We start from the raw sequence: 15761 nt of genomic DNA on the forward strand, positions 1-15761 counted from the left end.
GAGAGGATATTTTTTTCTTAAGTGCTTGAGAAAAATCAATTTTGAAACAACTTGCTAGCTAACAATTATTCCAATTTTTTTGTTGGTGTACCAGGAACCTTTTTTTTTTTTTTTTTTTTTTTTTTCTGTTTATTTCATTTTTCATGCTTATTATTTGATTACATGTAGCTTGACTAAGAACCCCTATGAACAGTGCAGCATCAGGCAGCTGAGTGGCAAACGACTGCCTCACTGATTTACCAGGAGTGGATCAGGAGCTAAGAGAGATTTCTACACCTTTCGGAAGAGGTGTTTCATATCTTTAAATTTTCTGCGTTTTGTTTGTATTTAATATACCTAAAACATGAATGCATTATTGTGAGCATTATTATGAATGTATTATTGTGACCAGGACTTGTACTTAGTCAGTTTGACAGCTGAACTGAAAAATAAACATTCATTTTAATCTGAACAAAAATGATGGTGTTGAATTGGGATTTGGAGGCTTCTTCTTTCGCTGTTTTTTGATTTATTTTGTTGAGAAAAGCTCCCCAATATGTTTTGTTTTGTGTTAAATGATAGGTTATGCTCCATATGGAATAAAATATTTCCATTTTGTATATTTTATAATTAATAATAATAAAAAAAGTTTGAAATGCCAGTCATGGGTACTATTCATTAAGTGGTACTGCTGCTGTTGTAATGGTGTGGAGCAGTTACTCATGACACACAAGCTCAAATTATTTGGGATTCAGAGTGGAGCATCAAAGGTAGTAAAGGAGATGGAGCTTTCAGCCCTGCAGCAACAGATACGACTATTTTATGGTGAAATTAAGCCTCCTGGTCCTTCACTGGACCTCCAGGGCACTCTGTATAGATGAGCTTTCCCACACTTTCAGCCCTGTGACTTTTCTTTCTGCTACAGTGGGTCTTGTCCTGCCAGTCTTCTGTGTGCAGGAGCTTCCCTGGGGAGGTCTCATCTCAGAACATTGTCAGAGCAGGCATGTCTGAAAACCACTTCCTGCTCTTCTCTTTCTGAACAGCTGCATGTGAGTTAATGCTGCTGTTGCCAGATGCTGTCTATTCACTGCTGATAAGCTTTCACAATGGGAACATTTTATTTCATCTAAGTTAGAATTCATTAAATATTCATTGGAGCAATGATTTGAACTTACCTATCCCTGCTCCTTGCTGAATAGTGGACTATGGAGTGAATTACTCTCAGGCAGGTCCAACAGAAGCTTAATTGTTTATGAAAACATGAACAGCTTCAGCAAGAGAGATTTTCATGTGCAAAAGCCCCATAACTCAATGGTTAGTTGTTCCCAGCTGAGTACTCTAACCACCAGGCTATTAAGTACAATGCAGGCAGCTACTACAGCCTCATTTTTCCTTTTGGAACATACTGGTGCATTGTGAGGATAAATTTACAAAAAAAATGACAGGTATGTGGTGATGACAGACAACAGAACCAATGGGAAACCTGTAAAGAAGTCCAGCTGAATGCCACAGGGAAACCTATCAGTAAGCCATGTTTGAATATTGTAGCATTCATTTGGATGCTTTAGCCATGGATTCTCAAGCTTTTATCCTTAAGAAGAAATCTGAAAGTCTTGACCAGAATGGTAACACAAGATTTGTCTTACTTCTCTCTTCGGCTGCCTAGTTTAACATAGTCCTCAAGGATAGATGGCTGCATTCCTGTGAATGTCTGATTCATACCCCATGAGTCTGAAGTGCACATGGACCTTTGTGAGTGGCTCTCTGTGTTCATGGTTCATAGAAGAAGACCTATTGAGTTCCAAAGGCTAGGAATTTCCATCTCCTGCTACAAGGTACTGAGCATCTCATTTGTGAACTCTCCAGATGTTGAGCAGGTGCAGAGGTCTTTCAATATCTAGAGCTGATCTCTTTGCAGTGCAAAACCCTTGCCATGAACTGTCTCATTTTCACACTGTCATAAAATATAGATCGTTTCTGTCCTTGACATAGTGGCTTGTAATTACTTTTGATTTGTTTTACACAGAGGGCTCTATATAAAAGCTGTAGAGCTTTTTATTTCATCTATGGAAAATTGGAGGACACTCCCACAGCAGTTACTGACATTGATGTTTGTCATTCCTTCTTTCTTCAGGCTACTGTGAATATAAGGAATCCTCTAGTTATTTAGGCTGATATCATAGTAATAAATAATGTTATATTTTACTTTATAGCTCCTATTTGCAGCAGTGCTTCAGGAGCTTCCCTCTAACACACTAAAGACCATTAAAATATTAAAATATACAGCAAATGAACCATAAAAATAATGCCAAATGAACAAATAAAATAAAATAATTGGACTGTGACAGAAGCTTTCTATTTATTTATTTATTTTTAAATCTAACATATAAGCCTCTAAATTGTTTATGTCTGTTGTATTTCTTAACTGAAGGCTTCAGATGTGGGGAGGGCTGGAGGAGGCAAGGATAGCATACAACCAATATTTTCTTCAAGTTATACTGAAGGAATTCAGTAGTTATGATTTTAATTGGGATACTTTTCAGATCATGTGACTGAAAAAAAGTGTTATGGAGTTAGATGTCAATATACATGAATCTCACTTATTTAACTAAAAGCTTCTGCTTAAAATATTAAGGAGAAAAAGTTGTTAAGGTATATCATTTGTTCCCACTTTAAAAAAACTGAATTCTGCATTCCATGCACCACATGCCAAGGAGAACAGAAAGTGATGGCAGGAGCCTGAAACCTGTATCCAGGCAGTGCTACGTAGTCTCAGCTGCCACTCCTGGACCATGTGTGAGAAAAGCAACGCCTGTAGCTCAAATGGCTCTACTTTTGGAGATGTGGAATTGGCCTAGACCTCAAACTAGCTGGTGCATGTGCTACTATTAGTGACAGATTTTATTTGGATATATATCAAGGAGGAACTTTGCTTCGGTTTACAAAACCCAGCCATATGTGCTTTTGATATGCTGGAGCAGTCTGTCCTAAGTCAGCAATCTAAAATCCATCCACCCTGCCTGCAGTGGCAGGTTGTCCTCCATGCCAGGAAAGCCTCCAGCAGCTGAACATTGCCTTTGCGGGAGGGAGATCTCAGAAGTGTGGGCCAAGTGTTCCCTCATGGGCACAGGCTCAGTTTCCACTGATATCAGTGAGAATGTCAGAAGCTGGTTTAATGGAATGAAGTGACTCATGCAGATTTAGTGCCAAATGGTAAGCAAAAATTTCCTTTTCTTTTAGTCGGTGCTGGAAAGAAATCCAGAATGATGTAAATTGAGAAACATTTATTGTTACCTTAGACTAAAATTGAAGCTATTTTGGTCTTTCACCATACAGACCAGTGTAGCACTTTGGTGTGGCTGATGATCATACCAGTTACTTGGAAATTATCTTTAGATAGCAGCTAAATGAACCGTGATAGTATTACTACATACTGCAAAATACAGGTACAGATTTGTCCTAGAAAAGCTAAACAGCACTTAATACATTTTTAAGCAAAGAATTGTCAAGTAGGATATGCAGCAGGAAAGCAAAGCTAGTAAAATTCTGTTGTTGTTAAGAACTTCTAAAACAAAAAGAAACACCAGTAGCATAAAACTTTGTTCATTTTACAATGCCACATGTTTTTCGGAAAATGATTTAAGTTGCCATAAATGATGTCTGCACTGGCCATCTATCACTGCACAGTTTGTCTGCAGTACTTACAAATCTAACACCCAGAATGACAAGTGTAATTACATGCTTTTGAAACATATGCTGTAATTTATGGATATTAAGCAAGTATAAACAAGAGATCAAATCCTAGTGTAAGCAGTCATCCAAGAAATCATCTTGACATTTATTTCATTAAAATCTTTCTTTCACTAAGACAGCCAGAACATACCTGAGTGGTATCAGTATGTCTGCAGATTCTTGCCAATTATTGCCTGTTTGCAAAGCAAGAGATCAATCATATACATATAGTTAACACTTAATTTTCAGCTACATTTTTCACGCATAGTTATGAAGGAGTCATATCATGCTCCCTTACTAGCCAGAAGAGATTAATATTTAGGACCTAAACAGTAACAACACTTTTCACCTGTTACTTATGCTGTGTGTATCTTAACACTCAATGTAATTTAAATGAGGGGACTGTGTAAAAAGGCTCAATCCTGGGTAAAAAGGCTCTGTGTCATTCCCCTTGCAGGGGCTAACTGCCATCATGAGCACAGGAGCAGGCTAAGCACTAAATTCCTGGCTGGGACCTTCCACAATCTGTGCTTTACTGGAATACTGAGAAAACGATGAGGTTGCTTATTTTGTGGAAATAGCAAACCTGATTTTTATTTCCTGTTGTCAGCTTTAACCCTGCGACTCTCTGTCTGCCTTATCTCTCCTGCAAAAGCACTGCTTTCTTCTCTAACACTGCCAGGGAAATCTGAGAACTAGAATAAACCAATATTTTCAAAAGGGAAGGAGAAAGAAAGAAAGAAAAAAAAAAAAGAAAAAAAAAGAAAGACAGTTCTGGCAACCCATCTCTGCCAGGGGCAAAATAGTGCAACAGCTGATATAAAACAGTATTAATGTAGAATGAAAATATCGTGAATGCCAGCCTGCATGCAGGGATGGAAAGTAAGTCTTGGCAAATAAACCTGATTATATTTTTAGGAAGATTTTTGAGTTGAAAAGTCAAGGGCATTGACTTTTGTAAAACTTAGTGCCACAAGTTATTCTGTGAGGTAATGAGTCAGTTCTAACTTTACCTTATATAATGAGACTGTTATAAATATATATATATATTTACTTTGGTTCTTCATGTGTACACCAGTGGTAGCTTAGGGCTTATCTGGATAAGCTTTTGCTTCGGGATGGGAAGATTAATGGAGAAAAGTTCTCCACTGACCTACCGCTGATACTGCTCTTATGCTAATGCCTGATTCAGTGAAGGAAATGCTTCCTCCCCAGATTGGCAGTGCTCCTCTACAGCCCCTCTGGAGTCCTCTTTTCTGATGATGAGCCAGAAGCCAGGGGGTTGTTGTGACCAGTTTCCCTTGAACCTATTTAAGTATCCAGCTTGTTTCTAAGGGTTTCTTGGCATATCTGAGAGGCATAAACAAAGTACACTGGTGGGAGCTGACATCTCTGTATTTGCCAGGAGCTCTCTGATGGCCTCAGAAAGAGGATAACAACCCAGAGGGTGGGCAAGGGAATTGCCTGTGAAAGGCAAGGAAATAAGGCTGTGTCAGGGGAGGCAACCCACTGACAAATTATAGGAAGTTCGCGTGGTCTCTTTAGCTAAGCAACTGGGAGAAAAGGGTCGGAGAGTTCAGTAAGAATTACTTTGCTTCTGTTCATGAGTGCAGTGAACAAAATCGCTTTGAAAATTATTAGAAGTGTTGTGTAACATTGCACTTCTCCCACAGGAAGTTGAGGAGGGTACATTAGTTGTATCTTTTTCAGATATTTGTGGTCCTATAATCCATCAATCCTATTGTCAAGCTACGGAAGCTCTAAGATCAAGCATTTCTTTTCAGGATAAGAATAACCATTGAAGGTGTTTGTTGTTGTCTCATATTGTCTGTGTAATTTACTCTTCCCAGTGCACATTAGTTTGTAGCCTCATTTATCAATGTCTCTTTCTTCTCAAATGTTAATGAAGAAATTAGACACCAAAAGTTCAGGTTTTCTATAAATTATGCTGTCCTTATTTTTTTTCAAAAAAGTTTAACTTCAAAAACATATTTTCTAAAATTCTGCCCAGTGGTTTTGATGCATCCCTCTAACAGTAGGATAATGAAATTGGTTTTGCTTTGCTTTTTATTTTTATATATATATTGCTTTACATTTCTCATTTTATTTCTTTCTTTTGTTTAGTCACAAACTCCAGAAACAGCACACTCCTGTGTCAGGAGCATTTGCCAGCAGGCTCCTCAGGCCCTTGTGTGAGCACTTCGCAGTTGCCTTAGGGAATGGCATTGTGGCTAAGTGACAGCCCCTACTGTCTGAGCTGCCTTGCCCTCTGTTCAACACAATGCTCATGCACAGGTGCTCTTTGCTCTGTGCTATGTGTTCGGTTGTGCTATCTTACATTCTTGCTGTCAGCTTAGCAAGCTGATACCAGCTGTATTTCCTATTAGCTCAGTTACCCAAGCCATTTCAAGATACATGCACTGAACCAAAAGAAATGAGATTTATGGGCCAAGATTATTTCTGTGTGGTGCAAAATAAAATCCTGACTCTATAACTTAAAAAAAAAAAAAAAAAAATGTCCAGTAGGGAACCAGATCAAAACATAGTTTATCATGAGATTAGGAGAACAGCTACTGCTTAGTTTGTGTTTCGACCCTAATGATCAGTAGGAAATACCAGGTTGAGAAGAATAGTCAGGAAGAATATCTTAAAAAACTGGTGCACAGAAGGCAAAATTGACAGGGCATGGTAATGTTGGTACTGTTGCTATTTCAGCAGGAGGCTGAAGAGAGAAGACACATCTATTTCAGCCTGGGGCCACCATGTGAGCGATACTAACTTACTACTGCAATATTGTGGCCTGCAGAGTCCTTAGCCAGAGGACTGCTTAAAAGATTAATTGGCTGGAAAGCACTCCTTACCTGAAATCTATCTCTGCTTCTTAACTTTCAGATAGCTAAAGTCTCAGCGCCTTCACTCTTGAAATATCTTCTCAGACTAGAAAAACTCTATTTCCCCAAATACACAGAGACTGCACTTGTTCATAACCAAACATAATATTATAAAAGAGGGTATGTATCATGAAATATTAACACCCTTGTTTAGTGTTTTCTTCACCGTATCTTCTACACTTTCTTGGGCAGATGCACTACTTTTCAGAAAACTAGTTGCCCTGTAATTTTCTACACTTAATGGAAATATTCAAGAATAATGTAACTGCTATTCTTGAAAAGCCTATCAACATCATCTTTGATTATTATTAATTTCACCTGTATGCAGGGCCATGGGAAGATAGGAGATTGTTTGCAAAAATCATGGTCCCTCTGCAACTTTCTTTTACAGGAGAAGGAGTATTATTAATGCTGCTGTCTTAGTCCATTCCCTGTAAGATAATAATATCAGACCTTTTCTAGTACTGTGAACTTTATTGGTACAAACAAAATTTGCTTTGGGAATCCCTGGCCTTAACAGAGCCTATTCATTATTCTTTAGTTATTCAACTAAAAGCTGTTGGGTTTTAAAGTACTTTGTACCACCCTGGAATTGGCTGCAAAACAATCAAGCATAGTGTAATTTGCCATCATAATCTTTATCTTTTATTTTAGCTCTTTGAGATCTTTCTCAGCTATACCTGCAATATGCCTCAATATTACTTACCACTTATAAAAAGAGCATGAGGCAAGTCCTGGATTCATCTGTATGTGCTGACACTGTGAATGAGAGCACAACAGTCGTCCTGTTCAGGCCATCATCCTGTATTTCAAAAAACTCAGTGGCTTTAGTGTATGATAAGTTTTTAAATCCATTTTATTCAGTTACAACCATGCTTATGCTTCATGGTAGGATTTGATAGTCTCATAAAGACCTTTGATAAACAGTGAGCCTGGTGGATGAAGAGGAAATCGGTCACAGAGTGAAATTCCTAAGTGCTGAGGAACCTGTTTTTATTCTTGTTCAACTCTTGGCAATCAAAATCTCCCAACCCACTATGTCAGACATGCAGATATTTTTTGTTGACAAATGTCAAAATGTAAAGAAGTTAGGGATTAAATATGAATAAAAATTCAAATATATACTGTCAGCCATTCGAAACAAATAAAGCATTGTTTACTAAGAAAAAAAACAAAACACAACCTCACTGTCATCCTTCTTGGTGTTGCTGTGTCACTTTTTATGTGCAGGCACAAAATAAGTAATCTCGTGTGTTTTTTCTGCATACCAACAATCCCTGTCTCAGATCTTCTGTATGGCTCTTAACATTTGCTCACTTCATAGGATCTATTTCAATAGCATTATCAGCAAAACTTCACGTGATTTATTTTTCTAAGTTTTAAAAATAGACCAAACAAAATGCTATCTGCTCAGTTTACTTATGGAAATTTATACATGAATGGAAAAAGGAGAAATTTCAGTATACGTGACTAATAAATTAGCAGCCTGTGCTCGAGAGAGAAATGGAAAATTGCGGCATTAAATCAATTTTATGTGGTAACATACCAAAACAACAGATTGTTTGGGGTACTCGAGGTAACCACCTTTCCCTAGTAATATATGACTGTCAGTAACACTTAGCAACACATTCTTCATCAAGTTTATAGTGAAAATTTCTGACAGTGGCAGGTGAGGAATTAGTTTTAAGGATGATGTCCTTCTGGTGGCTCATGCTGAGAATGATATTATTTATATTAACTGGCAAAATAGCCTGGCAGCACACAGGCAATTACCTCAATTTTATGTTTAGTGCTCTCCTCATAAATCCATGTAATGATGGCATCTCTGTTATGAGCTTACATTAACTTACTGGTTACAGTAATTGTATTGAAACAAGTAAATGTCCACTCTGTGATGAAGATAGTGCAGTTACAGTATTCCAAATAAATAATTGCTTAAGATACATATTTAAGAAGAAGAGGTGAGAGCTTTAAGAAAGGAAATTTTAATTGCATAGGTAGGTAGAGCTTAGGCAGTGATCTTTCCTGTGTGCATGTGAATTTGTTTTCCTTAAGGATTTGGTCTCAAGAAGGCAAAGTGCACATTGTTCTTTTGCTTGACTGCTAGGTGCTGTCCTCAAAACTGATGTTTAAAGTATTAAATTCACTAGTGAAGAAGAAACAAAATACAGCATACATCCCCTTGGTCTTGCCAAAATGTTTTTCCCCATGATAGCTTAGTCTGAGACCATCCCTTAAGATGGAAGGTCAGAAGCTTTGTTTGTCGTACTGTTTCCTGAGGCATTTGTTCCTCGTCACTGTCAAAGATGGCCCATTGGTTTGACCTTGTGTGGTTGTTTTCTCATGTGCTGTTATAAGATGAACTGTGGAGGGATGGGGGGTTTATGTTTGGAATGAAGTGGGAATTTACAAAAGTGTATAACCAAACTGTTGGGCCAAGCTGGAATCACACTCCTAGTGCAAAAAAATGTAGTGCTCTGCCAACTTGTGATGATTTCTTACAATATATGAAACCTTTCTTTGGGTGTCCTGGTCAGACGGGAAACAGGGTATCCTTGTATCTTTTCAAATATTCCTATATTAGTTAATAAAGAAAAATTGAACTTCTGTTGTGTTAAGGGAAAAGGAAAGTTCCAAAAATATTTTCTCCTTCCATGAACATTGGAAATTCATCTTAATGTGCTGACCTTGGCTGTGGACATCTAAAACAAATCCATTAAGGCAAAAATAGCTTTTGAATTACCCAATCTGATAGACTGCTTGACCTCGTAAGTACCTGCAAAAAATTCATTCAGGTGTTCTGTGTCCAAAGTGCTTTATTATCTGATAGTACCTGCTTGGGCAGAGCTGTCAGTAGGCTTTAGTAGAAAACATTGGAAAAATTCAGAAAACATCAGTTTTAGGGCATTTGACCTACAATGTGCCAAAATCACTGTAGGATGAAGCAATAAAATCAGATTTGTCATGGGCAGGGAATGAGACAGACCGCTTGGAGACCCACTGTATTGACTTAAAAAGAATGGTGGTCCTTTACTTGTGAGTGATGCTGAATAAATGGTTTCTGTGCTTTGGAGACACATTTATAAGCAGGGCATTTGAAGAACAATGCAATTCGTGGAGAATATCACTGGCAAAGGTTTGGAATCCCCCACTTTTAATAAGCTAACACATGGGTAGCCATGAGCCAGCCAGAAAAAAACAGCTCCTTGCTGGTATCCTCAGATACTTTTGACATTCCTCCTGGTATCCTCAGATATTTTTGACATTCCTCATGATCTCATTGCTTTGTAATGTCCCTGGGAAGTTGCATTTTTGGGTTGATTCAGTAAGGTCATTCAGCATGTCTGGGAGTGCTTTGTCAAGGGTTATGCTATTAGGGGCTGGCAGTTTTGGAAATAGTGTGGAAGCCTTAGGTATTCAGAACTTAGGAGTTTGAAAGGACTTGCTTTCATCTCCTTTCAGCCTTGCTGTTTGTATGATGGCTTAGGAATGGGCACAAGCCAAAGATGCTGCCTCTTTTTTAAAGATATGGGAATTCATGGGCATTTCAGCTATCAGATGAGTCCAGCACTGAAATTCTAGCTGTAACCTCTTGCTTGCTGAGAAACAGCTGGCAGAAATGGGTGAATATCACAGGACCAGCCCTAAAGGGTTTAATCTATATTTTCTAGGCAAGATTCAAAATAAGCAGAAAAGAAAGAGTAGGGGGAGATGGATATGGCAGTAAAGAGAGGGAGTGAATTAAAATCAATACGTGTTAGAAACCAGAGGATTATTTTTGGTTTACTTCAGTCTGATAGTAATAATAAAAATGGTAATATTATGGTTCCAGCAACAACAGGAGGAATGTCACTGTGATCCTTCAGCTAGTCAAATGGCATAGCTTAGAAATTAAAGCTAGTGACTGCTTTGACATGAGTAAATTTTTTCCTTAAAGAGTACCTTTCTGAAAACAGATTTATCTCTGCTAAGCAGAAAAGCAGATTCAATATCCCACAGCATTCAGAGATACTGTGAGGTTATTACTGCAACATGTATCATTTCATCAAGAAATGTTATTCACTGAACTGTCTGGGCCGCTCCTTGTCAAAGGAATTTGTCTCTGAACTAGCAGCACGACAGGACTCCACAAGCTCTACTTTATGCACTGGCTGCTCCTTTCCCTGGTTTGTCTCTGTCTCAGATAAGTCAGCTATATTTCTCTTGCCATCCAAGCGAAAAAGGTCTTCCTCTTCTAGCAGACTTTTCCCATAGCAGTTTGTTTGTTTGCCTTAAACATTGCATGTTACTGAAATGGCCATTTTACATCTGTATTACTGCATGTGATTTGTAATGCTATTACATTTTCTTTGTTGATGTGGCTTGAGTCTACTGATCTCACAAAAGAAGTTTTTCTCAAAGATTTTTTTTTATGCTGCCAGATGTTTAATGACAGATACTAAACCACTGAACAGCCAAAGTCAACAGAAAGATACCCTGAAGGCACAAGTTCTTTGGCTTGGGTCAAGATACTGTACAAATACAACAGGAAAGAACAGTATTTGTCACTTAGATTCCTGTAAATCTCTGACATCCATTTTGTACCTACAAAGAAGCTCAAGGATTCTTTGTATCTACTCTTTGTATTTACAAAGAAGCTCAAGGATTTTGCCATTAAATGAAAATAGCATCACTGTTACTTTTACCCTTTCCAACCTGTCTGTGATGATAGCAGCCTAGAAGCCCACACTAGAGACAGAGGGAACTGGGACACAGTAATAAAAAATGAAGTAGAAAGAGAGTACTGGCTGGAGAAGTGGTTACTGGGGTGGACAAAGGAAAGCCTTTGAGCTCGAGATGACATTGAAAGATAAACAGGTAGACCTTGATACATGAAAAGTAGAAGAAGGAGAGTATTTGGAGAGTATTTATTTCTCCTACTTCCAGCGAGATCCTTTTTTTTTTTTTTTTTTTTTTTTTTTTTGAGAGGAAAAAGTAGAGAAGGCTTGTAGAGGGTAGCTGTGCAGTTTGACTCTCAGAAATGACTCAGAGTCATACAAGGCTTTCAGGAAGAAAGTAAGGTAACTTGAAAAGTAGATTAGACAGAAATGGAGCTAAAAAATAAATAAGAAGCAGACAAAATTGAATGTGACATAAAATAGCCATGTTGAAGTCAGTTTTCTAATACTGTCTTTAACAAGAAACAGAAAGAAAAAAAAAGGCTACAAAATTAGAAGATAATTGAGATCTTGTAAATAGAGCTATTGATAAAATACAGATTTGGGAATATTTGGAAAATATAAACAGAGTGAAATCAACCATTCCAGATGATGTGTAATCTCTGAAACTGAGTGTCTGACCATTTACAAAGACCACTATCAACTGTGATGGCACCAGAGACTCAAGAGAAGATGTGATGTTACTCAGCTCCATGAAAGACAGAAAAGAAAGAGTGATAACAGCAATTTCTATCCAAGAAGGACAACATCTAGGTATATGCATGCATTGTGATAAAACTGTGGAGAAAAAACGTGCAATTTCAGGATGTTTTCTTGGAAGGATCACATCACAGAGGAAAGAGGTAGCAGTTTATGTCAAACATTTGTGTAACTATTCACTCTTCTTTCCCCTCACTATATTGAAAAAATAGAGCAAAATTTCAAAGGTGAAAACAGGAATTATTTTGATCTGGGGAAATCATTGTCAGAAAAGTTTTAAAGAGCAAAATATGTTCAGTAGTTAAACAATGGTTAGGACAGTGAAATGCAACAAGAAAGTGTGACTATTTGGAATATTTGAACACTGAGGTGGAAGAAGACCAGAGACATATCTGTTTCTAGGAGCCTATTAGGTCACAGGAGAGTTAACAGGTAATAAATTATATCAGTCTCCCTATACCGAATTTGTTTTGCCTGTGATGATAATTGTTGAGTGATCTCCTTGTTCTTAATGCAATCCTTGAGCCCTTTCCATTGTATTTTCTCCCCCTTTCCCTTGGAGGAGGGGGAGTGTGAAAGCACTGGTGGAGCTCAGCTGCCCAGCTGGTTTAAACCACCACACATTACTGTGAGTCTTTGCCCTGGCAGAGTGACAGGTGAGAAAATTCCATAAATACATCTGATTTTCCAAATTACTTTTCAGTTTAAGCAGCATGTTTTGTCATAGACATATGGAGATCAGGTATTAAAGCAGAAATCCTGATGGTGAATAAGACTGAATGACCTTATTCCTTGTAAAATATTGATGAAAGTGTTTTAGGGCATTTTGTCTCTCTCTCTCTCTCTCTCTCTTTTTTTTTTTTTTTTTTTTTTAGCCTTACTATCCATCTGTCTATCTATCATCTATCTTTCTAACTATTTATGTATTTATCTAGCACCTCTCCTTCGTGCCGGGATCTCACATCTGTAGGAGCTAAATTACATTCCTGCCCAGAATGGACAGTACCCGGCTCAGGTTATTCCACAAGTTAAGTATGGACATATTCTGGGATAGTAGCTGTTGGCTGAAGCCAAAACTGAGTCATGAGACATGCTGACATTTCTACCATACCGATTATTCTACCATACAGATGAGTTTGTCCTTAGCCTTGTTATGTTCCAAAGGCTGCAAAAGGACCTGTGTGTAAGAGGAACCAGCAGAATACCAGCCCAGACTTTTGACTGGGTTTGTGCACCTCTTGTGTCACATAACTGCATAGCTCTTGGGAAAAGAGGGGAAGGAAACTGCCTGTGCCTCAGAAAGAAAAGGAATGATCTGTATGGATAGGTCAGAGGGATCCACTTGTAGATCCATTGTTCCTGATCTCAGTCTTCACAAAACTTCTGGGAAATCCACACATACTCCCAAGTGGAGAAACCTTTCCATCCCATCCCTGCTGAATCTCCCAGTGAAATCCACCATAGCTCATCTATGCAGCAGATCTGAAATTTTCCCCTTAAATGACTAAGAGACTATTTAATGGTCTGTAAAGTTTACTAAGTCTTTTGATGATGGCTTCATAAAGGCAATAGTTGATCTTGGCACAATTGCAGGCAGAGGCAAGAAAGCTAGGATTTAGTAAGCTTGTTTTACAATGTCTCGTGAAATCCTAATTCTTCTGCTAATTCAAATACCCTTTGACATGAGAATTTAGTAACTGGACCAAAAGTGAAATGTAATAATAAATGTCTAGGTAATAAATTAGGGGGAGTTGTCTAGCATGATGCCGGAGAGATAATAATGAAACCCTTTCTTATACAAAATGATCTGGGAGAGAGGACTGACAAAGCCTGACGACAATAACAGATGATAGCAAGCAGAAGAGAAGGAAGACACATTTAAGGGCTAAGTGGGAAATAAAGAAAATTAAAAGGTAGAAGGAGTTTTTAAGGATGGAATATGAAACTCAAAAATAGAACAAGGAACAAGAAAGAGACATAAAATACTTATTCAACTTTTCTCAAGAAAAGAGAAAAATTAGGGTCTCTCCCTTCCTCCCTCCCCCCCCCTCTCTCTCTCTGAGTAGTTTATCATATTTCAGGGAAAGGTACCAGTATTTTTGGAGGTGAAAGAAAAACTAAAATGATTTTTAATCAGTTGGAAGTTACAAGGATATAACAGAAAGGAAATCTGATGAGTGACTGCAGTGTAGGAAAAGAACAAAAGTGTCCCTCACTATGTGGGGTTGAGCAGCATCAGATAACGTGGTGGAATATGACAGCTCCTTTTCGGGTCCTGCTTCAGCAGTGAGGCTTCCTGCAGTTCCAGGTGCATTAGCCTCACAAGAGACTCACACATAAGGAAGCTCCAGTTAAGAATCAGGAGAAATAATAGAAACAGAAGGTTGATCAATTTAAAAAGATGTTTCGAATGAGTCAATTGGCTCAAATCCTGGGTTTCAAAGAAAGTCTGTCATTTCAAGCTACTTTTAAGTCATTACATACAGTCCATTGGGGAGTGCTAGTCCTGCGAATGCCAGAGTCCATGTGGCAGGGTGAGATTGTGGCCCCCTTGATTTGTCAGCAGGGAAGAGAAGATTTCATGCACTGTGCATTTGCAGATAAATAATTACAAATGACTTAGGGTGGTCTTCGAGTTTATAATAAGTAATTAAATGAAATTAAGAAAATGCCTTTAACTATCTTTCTTATGGCTGTAATATTTCCAGAGACAAACTGGCCTCCTGAGGAGGGAATACGTCATATCTTGTGCAACATCTAAACCACAACTGAACAAACTGCCAGAAAATGCACTTTTTTTTTTTTTTTTTTTTTTTTTTTTTTTATCTTTTGAAAGATAATCCTATCCTGACAGATGGATGGAGTGGCTAGTAATAATAATATCTTTTATTTATATATGATCTGCATATAGCAGTTAATACCTCTCTTTTTTTTTTTTTTTTTCATTTTTTCATTTTATCCAGTCCTACAGTTCAATATAATACATCTACTGAAGTCAGGGGTATTTGTGCAGGCAGTCCTGATGACAAAATTAGTCCTCATTACTATGTCCTGTTCTTCTTGTTCAGTTTGGGCACACTGTTTCAGTGCTGAGAGTGTTCAAATTCAATCATACTCGGGCATGTCCTTCGCATCTCAAACATAAAGTGTCTAGAAACATTAGATGCAAAAGCAAAAGGTTTACGAATCTGTTTTCAATAATGAAAACACATTCAAAAGGAGATAAAGATGAGCTAAAATATCAGCATTTCAATGAAAACAAAGCAGTTATTTTAAAAGTGTTTCAGGGTCTTTGCATCTGAATAGAGCGTGACATAGGCTCATTTATTTGTCATTTGGAAGCCTTTAAATCTTCACTGGGTTTTTGCTCATTTTCAATCTCCCAGAACACAGATCCATTTCTTACAGGTCTATACATGTCAGCAGTAGATCAGAGGAAACAATGGTGAGTCATGGTAGGGGAAAAGGGACTGTTGACTCTGCACTTCTGCTGGGTTAATGATCCAGAGAACAGAACTGGGGATGAAAGATGAAGTCTGAGAGCCTCACAGTTGATCAGTTTTGCTCTGAGGTTGTTCACCTTGCTAATAAGGCTTTTATTGGAAACAAATTAATACGGTAGACTTAAGATTAAAGAAAGAGACTAGAAAGTACAGTTCTGAGTATTTGACAGATGCATAATTACCTCATAAATATTCTTTCTTTCTTTCTTTCTTTCTTTCTTTCTTTCTTTCTTTCTTTC

At 37.9% G+C, this 15761-nt stretch overlaps 1 protein-coding gene across 8 annotated transcripts in view; it reads left to right on the forward strand.

Moving 5' to 3' along the window:
* GRM8 (glutamate metabotropic receptor 8) overlaps positions 1–15761 on the forward strand; it is a 374392-nt gene that overhangs the window by 19391 nt on the left and 339240 nt on the right. The window contains exon 1 of one of the 8 annotated variants that reach the window (XM_035309232.1): positions 3171–3192. The exons of the other annotated variants lie outside the window; for them this stretch is intronic. Coding sequence (XP_035165123.1) covers positions 3190–3192 — 3 coding nt within the window. The 5' untranslated portion in view covers positions 3171–3189. Of the gene's footprint in view, positions 1–3170; positions 3193–15761 lie in introns of those variants that run through there. 8 annotated transcript variants of the gene reach the window in all.

The sequence above is a fragment of the Oxyura jamaicensis genome, chromosome 1 (assembly GCF_011077185.1).
Source record: "Oxyura jamaicensis isolate SHBP4307 breed ruddy duck chromosome 1, BPBGC_Ojam_1.0, whole genome shotgun sequence".
NCBI lineage: Eukaryota > Metazoa > Chordata > Aves > Anseriformes > Anatidae > Oxyura > Oxyura jamaicensis.